Source organism: Talpa occidentalis, unplaced genomic scaffold, assembly GCF_014898055.3.
Source record: "Talpa occidentalis isolate TD23 unplaced genomic scaffold, MPIMG_talOcc4v2.1 talOcc4.2, whole genome shotgun sequence".
NCBI lineage: Eukaryota > Metazoa > Chordata > Mammalia > Eulipotyphla > Talpidae > Talpa > Talpa occidentalis.
This window is the reverse complement of record NW_023602073.1, coordinates 64,717,856-64,728,660: the sequence shown is the minus strand read 5'-3', so window position 1 is coordinate 64,728,660 and position 10,805 is coordinate 64,717,856. Positions and strand designations below refer to the sequence as shown.

Below are 10,805 nucleotides of genomic sequence, written 5' to 3'. Positions count from 1 at the left end.
GGGGTCCCACACGTGGTGTTACCAGCACCCGGGCCCTCTCTCCACGCGCCCAACTAGGCCCCATTAGCAGGTGCGGGCGGCCAGGGCCCGCCCCAGCCCCAGCCCCAGCCCCAGCCCCACCCCCACCCCCGCCCCGGCTCGGGCCACAGGGCCGCGCGCTGGCGCCCCCTGGCGCGGGACGGCGGGCGGCGCGGCGCGGGCGATGGCGGCGCGGGAGCGCGGGGAGCCGGGCCGCCCGGCCCTGTACTTCTGCGGGAGCATCCGCGGCGGGCGGGAGGACCAGGCGCTGTACGGGCGGATCGTGTCGCGGCTGCGGCGCTTCGGGGCGGTGCTCACCGAGCACGTGGCGGCCGCGGAGCTGGGCGCGCGCGGTGAGGCCCCGGGGCGCGGGCTGCGGCGCAGCGGGGGGGGGCGGGCGGGGCGGGGGGGGGCGGGCGCGGCGGGAACGCGCGCCTGGTGCGGACCCTCGGGCCGCGGGACCCCGCGTGCTGTGGGAGCCGCGCTCCGGTCTCCGCCTCAGTCACCATCTTCACCTTCTTGGGAACTTTCTGGGGCAACTTCCTGGGGCTTTTGCAGGGACGAGCCGAGCGGGAGTGGACGGGGCGACTCCAGTTCCCAGCTCTCCCGCCGGCGCCGTCTCTCCCGCCGAGCACAGAGCGTACCCCCTATTCCGCCTTTGCTCCCCAGGTCTCGGCCGTTCTCTCAGCCGGCGTAGACCTCAGTCTCTCGCGCGCCCTGTCTCAGGCTGGCGCCCACCTGTTCTGCTCCCCCCGGCTGCTGAGTCTTTCTCTTTTCTCTCCCCCTTGGACACAGCGCCGTGCGCTTAAGGGGTGCAGCCTCATGGCGCTCACATGTTGTGAAACGACTGCCACTGTAAATTTGTTAACATCGATCGCCTCAGTTACAAAAAGAAAAAAAAGATTTTCTTTTCCTTGCGATGAGAACTCGGGATTGACTGACTTGACTTTTAAATGTGCTATACAGAAGCGCTAGCTAGAGGCACCACGCTGTGCATCCCCAGCACGTATTTGTCCTGTAACTGAAGTTTGTACCTTTTGACCACCTTCACCTGATTCCCCCCATCCCCCGCAACAATTGATCTTTTTTTCTAGGACTTCCCCCCCCCTAAGATTCCACATATCAGTGAGATCATACAGTCATTGCCTTTCTGTCTGATTTATTTCATGTAGCATAAATGCCCTCAAGTTGTGTCTGTTTTGTTGCAGATAGCAGGATTTCCTTCTTCATGGCTGAGCAATATTCCTCTCTCTCTGTGTGTGTGTGTGTGTGTGTGTGTGTACCACAGTTTCTTTATGCATGCATCCATTAGGTTGCTTTCATGTCTTTATTGTAAATAATGCTGCAGTGAACATAAGGGTGCAGATATCTCCAACACAATGTTTTTGTTTCCTTCCAATGTATTACTGGAAGTGGAATTCCTGCATATGTGGTAGTTCTGTTACTAGATTTTGGGACCCTCCATGCTGCTTTTCCATAGTGATATCAATTTATAATCCCACCAACAGGCACAGGACTTTCGTTTTCTCCACATGCTCGCCACCATGGGTTGTCTTTTTCTTTTAAGATTTATTTTTATTTATGCATACAAGAACTGGGGTGTAGGCCAGAGGTGTGTGTGTGTTGGATGGTGGTGAGAGGATTCACCTGAGACAGAGTTGGGAGCAGAACAGGCAGATCTGTAACAGGGTGGTCCCTAGGAAAGGGGGAGGTTCCAGATTTCCTGCCCCACCCAAACGAGGGTGGAGCAGGTTTGTAGGGTCTGGGCTGCCTCTCTCCCTGCCCTATGTAACTGATCTGCTGAAATACACTGCTGAGGGGAGAAATGGGTGAAACAGGAGAGGTCTGCTGTGCCATATGTGCCCCAGGTATTGAACTCATTCTGCAGAGGCTGGCTATAGCTTTATAGCACTGAGACTTTAACCCCTGCACCACCAGGGAGCACTGTAGGTTTTTTTTTTTTTAAGATTTATTTATTTATGCATACAAGAGCTGGGGATACAGGCCAGAGATGTGGGAGTGAGAGTATTCACCAGAGACAGAGTGGGGAACAGAACAGGCAGAAGGACCAAAATACACTGCTGAGGGGAGCAGCGGGTGAGACAGGAGAGGTCTGCTGCACCATATGGGTTGCTCCCTGGCCTGCCAGGAATCGAACTCGTGCTACAGAGGCTGCGGATTGCTTCATAGTGCAGTGCTTAACCCCTTGTGCCACTAGGGAGGCCCTGGGTTGTCTTTTTAATGCTAGCCTTCTTACCAGGTGTGAGGTGATCTGTTATTGTGGTTTTGATTTGCATTTCTCTAATGACTAGTGATGTTGAGTACCTTTTTTTGTACCTATGGGCCATTTCTGTATCTTCTTTGGAAAAATTCCTATTCACATCCTTTGCCCATTTCTAAATTGACTTTTTTTTTTTTTATTATGGAGCTCTTTATATATTTTGGATATAAATCACTTATCTGATATAATTGGAATTTTTACTTTGCATAGGATGCCTTTTTGCTGTGCAGAAACTTTTTAGTTTGCTGTAATCCCACTTATTTTTGCTTTGTTGCTTATCCTTTGTCATATCTGAAAAATCATTGCCAACACATGTCAAGGAGCTTCATTCCTGCTTTCTTGTAGAAGTCTAATGGTTTCTGCTCTTAAAATTAAGTCTTTAATCCATATTGAATTAATATTTGTAAGTGGTGTAAGACAGGGTTTAGTTTCATTCTTCTACATGTGAATATTTTTCCAGCACCACTTACTGAACAGGCCCTCTTTTCTCCATTTGTATTCATAATTCACTGGTCAAATATCTGTTGACAGTATATACACGTTTATCTCTGGGCTCCTGATTTTGTTCCATTGGCCTATGTGCCTGCTTTTATACTAGTGCCATACTGTTTTGAATATTATAGCTTTATAACATAGCTCAAAATAAGAAAGTGATGCATCCCACTTTGTTCTTTTTCCTCAGGATTGCTTTTGCTATTGAGGGCCTTATGTGGTTCCATGTAAATATTAGGATTTTTTTTCCTCCTTTCATAAAAAATGCTATCTTAACAAGGGCTGTACTGAATCTATAGATGGCTTTGGGTGGCATAGACATTTTAAATTTTTCAGTTCACAAACCTGGGATAATTTTCATTTTTTTGTATCTTTGATTTATTTTATATCTACATCATTCTTCCTTTTTGTACAGTGCATGCTTTCTCCTCTCAAGTGTAGTTTTTTTATTTCTTTAATGTCTTATAGTTTTCAATGTTGAGATCATTCACTGCCATGGTTAAAGTTATTCTTAGGTATTTAATTGTTTTTGATACTCTTTGTAAATGGGATTGCTTCTTTTTCAGTAAGTCTCAGTATTGTTTCTTTTTTGTTGCTAGTGTTCCTAATGCATAGCTGATCAGCTGGTCTGTAATCTCCCTGACTCTTCCTGGTTGTGCCTAGAACTCTTGTACTTCTGCTCAGAAAAACTTAAGTGGTTCCCCTTGCCCTACCCAGAAGCAGACCCAGGATTTGTGGGACCTAATGCAATTTTGGAAGACCTCTTTACAAAGATGACTTCACAAAATTGGTAGGGTGTGGCAAAGGGCCTGTGCAAATGAGGGACAACACAACTCCAGGTTCATGCTTTCATAGCTATCCCTGCCTGCTCGTTCTTGAACTTTAGTGTGCCCAAGTATCAAGGAAGCTTGTTTAAAATGCAGATTCTCGGGCCTCCCCGGTGGCACAGCGGTTGAGCGCTGGGTTGCGAAGCTGCCCGCAGCCTCTGCAGCGCCGGTTCGATCCCCGGCTGCTCCCCGGCCACCGGAGGAGGGTACCACATGGTGTGCAGACCTCTCCTGCCGCCTGCTGCTCCCCTCAGCAGTGTACTTCAGTCCTTCTGCCTGCTCTGCTCCCCGCTCTGGCTCTGGTGAATTCTCTCGCCCTCCCACACTTCTGACTGTACTCAATGCTTGTATAAATAAAAAAATAAATAAATCTTAAAAAAAAAAGTAGTCTTTTAAAAAAAAATAAATAAATAAAATGCAGATTCTCATACAAGAGCCTGAGGTAAAGCCTTGGAGTTGATTTTTAACAAGCTCTCCAGTGATTCTGCTCTGATGGGGTGGCCATGAGCCTCAGGGTACCTAAAAGATCACATTTAATCAAGCTGGAACCCTGAGATCCCTACTCTGACCCCAGCATGCCTCTCCTACCTTCATTCCACCACCTTGTACTGATCACTTTGCATTTGGGCAGTGGTTCTTGAACTTGGGTGAGAGCCAGAATTGCCTGCAGAGTTCATGCAGCACCGCAAGCACACTGGCACCTGAGTCTCTGTAGTGCTATCAAGGTCTCAGGCGAGTCTGGTACCCACCAGAGCTTGCAAGCCACTAGGTTAAGCTGTAGTTGTTCTCTGTCCTTCCCCTGTCTTCCTCCTGTCTGCCATTCTCCCCACCTCTGATGCTTTTCTTCCTTCTCACCCATTCTGACCCACAGCAGGTTCATTCTTCCCTTAATCTCATCTCTCTCACTCATCTGGCCCTCATCATACATCCCACCTTGCACAGGACAGAATTTGTCCTGGGCTATTCTGTTTCCTCCTTTGTTTTTGTGGAGCTGAGCTGGGCGGCTCTCAGAGGTCATCTAGTGCACCTCCCTCTTCCTGAGCAGAAGGGCTGCGGGGGATGACGAGGGTAGGGGAGACTTACTGAGTACCGAGGACTGGCATTGACCAGCTTTCCCTTCACCACAGGGGAAGAGACTGCTGGGGGCGACAGGCTCATCCACGAGAGGGATCTGGCCTGGCTACAGCAGGCGGATGGTGAGTGGCCCTCCCTCCTACTGCGAACTCCTGTCTGGACAGGAGGCCCTAGACAACTCTGGCCTCCATATCAATAGGGGCTCCCTAGAATGCCCTCCTCACTACACCCAAACTGTCACCTCTTCCCCAAAAGTCCCAGATATTGAGCCTTAGTCTCATCTTTCTTCACAGTGGTCGTGGCAGAAGTAACCCAGCCATCCTTGGGTGTAGGCTATGAGCTAGGACGGGCCGTGGCCCTCAACAAGCAAATCTTGTGCCTGTTCCGCCCCCAGTCTGGCCGAGGTGAGCAATCCCAGCCCTGGATGGTCATCCCCCCCACTCACTGGTGGCCTGGCACGTTAGATCCTTTTGTCTCCTCATTCTCTAATGATGGATTCTGGAGGCCAACCTGGAAATCCTAGCCAGGACCAGCCCTGAGCTCCTTCCCGGGGTACTCTGAGTACATTGCCCACCTCCAAGGGACAGGAGGGAAATGGAGTGGGGTGGGGAGGGTAGGAGGGAGACCCCTTCACCTTCCTCTGCCCTGGCAGTGCTTTCAGCCATGATCCGGGGAGCGGCAGATGGCACACGGCTCCAGGTGTGGGACTACGAAGAGAGTGAGGTGGAGGCCGTGCTGGATCGGTACTTTGAGGCTGATCCTCCGCAGCAGTTGGCTGCCTTCCCTGGGCCAACTACTTGACAACCCCACTTTGTTAAATTCCTCTGATCCCAGATTCTGCTCTATACCATTCCTACCTCTCAGTCCCATACAAATTAAAAGGTGGGGCTCCCTGGTGGCCTAGGGGTTAAGTCTCAGCACTATCACCGTGATGGCCTGAGTTCAATCCCCAGGCAGGGAGCTGACCCACATGGCACACAGACCTCTCCTGTCTTGCCTGCTGCTCCCCTCAGCAGTGTACTTCGGTCCGTCTGCCTGTTCTGTTCCCCACTCTGTCTCTGGTGAATCCTCTCACAGCGCCCCCCCCCCACCTCTGGCCTACACCCCAGTTCCTCTATGCATAAATAAATAATAAATCAAAAAAAATAGAAAAAGTTAAAAAAAATTAAAAGGTGTGTTTACAATTCTGACTTGATGTCTGTATGTGTGGTGGGTGGGGCGACCTTACTAATATCCTGTTCCCCCCACTTCACTTTAAGATATTGTCAGACCCTTTGAAACTCTGTAGGCCCCCAAGAGGAAATTACTTCCTGAGGTCCTCCAGCCCCCACCAGGAACACGCAGGACCAGCGAGACGGCCAGTCCTGTCTTCTTGCGCCTGGGCTGGGTCTGCGCGAGCCCTGTGCGTGCCATGTGGGCCTTCATTCCCACCGCAGAGGTCAAGTGAGTCTGCTTTGGGCATCCTCTGAGGAGAGGCGTCTACAGGTCTAAAGAAAACCATAAGGGACGAGAAGGGTTAGGTGTGAGTGGAGGGAGGTGGGATTTGAAGCTGGTTTTCGGGGAAGCTACCCAGCCTGCTCCAGAGAGGTATGTGAAAAAGAAGTTTATTCAGGAAACAGGAGAAGGTGCTGTAGACACTGGGAATCACCTCCCCCATGCAGGTGGGGCGGTGCACTCCGGCCTGGTTGGCCAGAGGACTGTGGGAGCTCCAGGTATTCCCGGCATCGGCCCCCTCAGTCATAGGCCTCGTCGTCGTCGTCCTCATCACCAAAGAAGAAAGTCTCTCGGTCCAGGTTCTCAGACTCCTCGTCGTAGGAGAAGCTGTCATTATCCAGCTCCTCGTCAAACTCATCCTGCTGCCACTCGGGCACATCGTCCTCGTCCTCGTCATCCCCCTCCAGCCCCGAGGAGCCCAGCAGCCTAGGGAGAGGGCGCTTGTTCAGCCCGGGGGAAGCCTGTACCTCCCCCACCCCCCCGCCCATGCCAGGGGCTCTGCCTCCCCACTCACTGGTGGCCTGGCACGTTAGATCCTTTCGTCTCCTCATTCTCTAATGATGGACTCTGGAGGCCAACCCGGAAATCCTGGCCAGGAGACAGGAGGGTGTCGGGAAGGAGGAGCAGCCCTGGGCCTCTGAGCATCTGCTCGGTGCCAGGCACCCGCCAGATTGCTGCCCCCTCCTCTGCCTGCCCCAGCACGGCACCTCACAAGCCACTGCCTTTGTGGGACTAAATGCAGAGGTGGGATCCGGGGGGGGGGAAAGGACAGGACAGTGGGGCACAGCCCTCCCCTCGCCCCCGCCCAACCACATGTCGGGAGTTTAGTGTTTGTTCATGTCTTTTCTTCCCAAGTGACTTAGCAGTCTGTGGACCTGACGATTCACAATTTAGACTCAACATGAGTGTATCAGAGCTGGGAAGAACCTCAGGGATCCCTTATTCCAGAGGATTCCAATCCCTTGACCCTACTCCTGGGAGTCTGACTTCACATCTGGGAAGTATAGTCTGAAAAATTCTCAAGTGATTGTGCCCACAGACCCTTGATCTGAGCTAACTAATTCCTTTACTTGATGAGAAGCATCAGGTGGTTAAGTGGCAGGTCCAGGAGCATCCAGCAGGCTGGCCAATGAGCTGGGACGCACACCCGTCTCCTAACATCCACTCCTCCCGACTGCTGTTCCTTCTGGATCCCCCCAGGACAGGGGCTATTTGGGCGCAGGAGGGCCCCCACAGCTGTGAGGGAAGGAGGGGCGCAGGATGGGTGGCACACGTACCTGGGTGGAATGCTGCAGGATCGCCAGCAGCCTCTCCTGGATGCGGCGGAGCAGCTCCAGGCCTGTGCTGAGACGGTCTGCCCGCAGGAGGCGCAGGGACGAGGCCAGGTCTCTGCAGCGCAGCAGGGTCTCCTCTGCAGAGGGGGCAGGCCATAGGGCTCCCTCCCTCCCTTCTTCCTTCCCTCCACTTCTTCCTTTAACAAACACCTATTGATCATCTACCACATTTTTTTCACCAGTGTCTGCCAGGTACTGCCCTCAACACTCATTCTCAGGGGGCTGTCACCCTCCTGGTAGGGGCAAATCGCCATCAAGTCAAAGGGCAGGTGAAGAGCTGCAGCCTTAGGCACCTACGGCATGCGCTCTATACCCTCCTCCGGAATTTTACAAGGCGCTGGCGGCAAGGCTATGGAGGTTTCAGTGGGAATCATCAGGACAGTGCTGGCAGAGACTGGGTGGGCTGCTGTTTCATCCGCCTGTGTGTCTGCTGGGGAGCATGCTCAGAGGGGAGAGGTGGGCAGGAGAAAGGTCTGACCAGGGTTGGGGGTGGCCTCACCCAGGAGGATCTGCAGGGCATTGGTGTGCAGCTCCAGGTTTTCAGTCTGCTGTTCCAGCACGTCCATGTGCTCCGTGTCCTGGTTGTAGAAGCTGTACACGCAGGCGTAGGCCAGCACCTAGGGGAGCCCAGGTCAGCCCGCCCCCTTTGCAGGCCTCCCAAAGGCCTCCCTCCCCTCCCATCTGCTTTCTCCTCATTCCATGCCCCCTGGACACCTCCCTCTCCAGCTCCTCTCCCACCCTCCACAACCTTTCGAGCCTGCTCGAGTCCCCGGCAGGCATCACTGAGGAACGTGAAGGATTTGGTTGGGGGCACCTCATGGATGGCAGAGACCCGGTTCCGTAAGTTCACAGCAAAGTCCTGTGCAGTGGGGGGCAGAGCAGCGCTGCGTGTGCAGGTCAGAACAGCACCCGTCCATAGGGATCTCTGGTCCCTGCCCTGCCCCCCACCCCCAACCCTCTGACCCCACCGACCCAGCTGCTGCCCCTGCTTACCCGTGCCTGGTGGTGGAAAGTACACCTCTCGTTATAGTCTTGAAACCGCTTCTCCTGGCGAGCTGCTTTGCTTACCTGGGAAGAGCACATGACAGGGCTGCTGTGCTGTCAGGACAGCATGGGATGAGCGGCTGCCCAGATGTTCTCTAAAACCTTCTGAACTCTGGTTCTGGTCATCTTAGCAACCCCTTTTGCAGATGAGGATCCTGAGGCTTGCACAAGTAACCTGACTGGCCCAAAGCCACACACTATGGGGAGGAGCTGGGCTGAGGCTCAAGGGTCTGTGTGCTTCTCTGCTCTGTCCTTGTACCTCCTGAGAAGGCCCAGCCTGCCCCAGCCTTCCTGAAGCCACCTCAGTGTGAGAAAACTCATGTGGACATAAAAGCCCCATGCGAAGACCCCCCCAAGACAGACCTCTCAGCACCTGTGCGTCAGGTAGCTTCTGTCTTCTCCCCCACTGAGCCTTTGTCCCAACAACTGTTCAGCTGCTCTGGATGCAAGCCCTCTGTCCAGGGCCTGAGACAGCATCCCATCCTGACCCCCCTTGGGCCGCTGCCCTCCTCCCCAAGCCCAGCCCCTTACCATGGCAGAGCAGTTGTAATAATCTTTGTGATTTGGCTTCCAGGACTTGAGGCAGCGCCAGCAGAATCCATGGTTACATTTGGCACACGTCATGCTGTGGAAGAAGTCAGCTGGCCAGAGGGCACCTGCCTCTGGCCTGGGCCACAGCAGGAATGCCCTGAAGATGCCCTGGCCTCCCTGTGCCCTTCTAGTCTCCTAACCTTCCAACCCCTACTGAATGCTCCCTGGCTGTGGATCCCCCCCATATAGTCTACACGGAGAAGACTTAAAGGTGGGTGTAGAAACAGTAAAATCCCGGGATCACTCTGAAGGGCACTCTGTGCCCACACTGTACAGCTTTCCCATAAGCCCACTGCCCCTTCTTCACTGCCCGGCCTCCACCCTGCCCCTGTGCCACAATACCCCCTCTTACTGCAGACAGCCCTCGTTCTTTTCAATGGGTGCCTGACAGCTGGGACAGCGCTTGGAGATGAGCTTGGCAAGGTGCTTGCTCTGCGCCTCCACGCTCATGCCGTCGTAGTAGCCACCATCATCCACCCACTGGGACATGTGGCCACAGCTGGCAGGGTAGTGTGCCTGGAGGGGGTGGTGAGGACACAGCTGAGCCCTCATGCAGAGGGCCATGGGGAGGGCTCATGAAAGCAGGCCATCTGTGCGTGTGCAAGGTGGAAAGCGGGCTGCTGCTAGAGGCCAGGGCTGGGCAGGCACCCACCTCAGGGAAGCTACAGTTGAAGCAGGAGGCCCAGCCACACTTGGAGCAAGTGGTCCCGCAGCCCAGGCCCTGGCGGCACAGGATGCGGTCGCAGCCCTGGGGGTTGGTGCACCAGGTCAGGTTGGAGCAGCTCTCCACGTAGCCACGCAGCAGGGCCTTCTCGTACTGTGGGACGTTGGCCCAGGAAGTAAGGACAGGACTCTCAGGGATAGCTGCCCCCCACGCCCCCGCTCCCATGCCCTGCTCTCCAGGGCCTGCCTCTCTGTGCACCGCAGCCACTCTCCAGGGAGAGGGTACCTTGGAGATGACCTCTGGCGAGGAGACGATGGCACGAATGAAGGCTCCGGTGGGCTGGGCGGGGCAGTCGGCAATGGGGCAGGTACAGTTGAGCACGAGGTTCTGCTCGATCCGAGTTGTCAGGTACTCATTCCAGCAAGACTGGGAGGGGGAGAGGAGGGGACTACTTGGGGGCAGCAGCACAAGAGGACAGCGTCTCAGGAACTAAGGGAGCGCCCGCCCCGAAGACGAGGGTGATGTATGGCAGACCAGAGACGAGGCTGCTGCTCCAACAACCTCAGGAGGGATCCCGACCTTTCCACCATCCACGAGCAGCGGTTACAGTTGTTCTGAGGGTGTCTGGGCCAGGGGTAGTCGCGGAATTATAATTTTTGTTGGGATGGACATAGAGGGAATGGCACACAGAGGAGAATCAAGACAAAGGAGAAAGAGTTCAGTTGCAGAGATGTGGAGAGAGTGAGGTCTGAGAAGTGAAGCGCGGGCGATGGGCCCCCCTTTCCATACTGGGTGGCTGGCCTGGGTGCTGCAGACGCGGCACGGCCTTTCTACCTGCTCACCACAATGCCTGCCTCGATGCTCCTGTCTCCCCAAAAGGTAGATTTGCCCACTGCATCCCCCAAATCTTGATCAGTGGTTCTTCACTCCCCAGTCCTCAGCGTCCCATGTCAGTGCCCTGCTCGAATCCATTATTCTCTCGCCCC

The 10,805-nt window shown here is 54.3% G+C and overlaps 2 protein-coding genes across 4 annotated transcripts in view; one reads left to right on the top strand and one right to left on the bottom strand.

Annotated features, from left to right (window-relative positions):
* Positions 1-202: 202 nt before the first annotated feature.
* DNPH1 (2'-deoxynucleoside 5'-phosphate N-hydrolase 1) lies at positions 203-5,884 on the top strand. The gene is made up of 4 exons (XM_037518715.2): positions 203-371; positions 4,746-4,814; positions 4,986-5,096; positions 5,345-5,884. Exons 1-4 carry the CDS (start codon positions 203-205, stop codon positions 5,491-5,493), a joined length of 498 nt encoding a protein of 165 aa, XP_037374612.1. The 3' UTR covers positions 5,494-5,884.
* A 401-nt stretch (positions 5,885-6,285) lies between these two features.
* The window catches only part of CUL9 (cullin 9), a 33,997-nt gene continuing 29,477 nt past the window's right edge, over positions 6,286-10,805 (bottom strand). For all 3 annotated transcript variants that reach the window (XM_037519754.2, XM_037519755.2, XM_037519756.2), the window contains 10 exons: positions 10,105-10,245; positions 9,808-9,972; positions 9,508-9,671; positions 9,096-9,189; positions 8,514-8,588; positions 8,269-8,379; positions 8,020-8,137; positions 7,464-7,597; positions 6,701-6,774; positions 6,286-6,612 (listed from right to left, as the gene is read on the bottom strand). In XM_037519754.2, the coding sequence (XP_037375651.1) occupies positions 6,426-6,612; positions 6,701-6,774; positions 7,464-7,597; positions 8,020-8,137; positions 8,269-8,379; positions 8,514-8,588; positions 9,096-9,189; positions 9,508-9,671; positions 9,808-9,972; positions 10,105-10,245 (1,263 nt within the window). In that variant the 3' untranslated portion in view covers positions 6,286-6,425. The remainder of the gene's footprint in view (positions 6,613-6,700; positions 6,775-7,463; positions 7,598-8,019; positions 8,138-8,268; positions 8,380-8,513; positions 8,589-9,095; positions 9,190-9,507; positions 9,672-9,807; positions 9,973-10,104; positions 10,246-10,805) is intronic.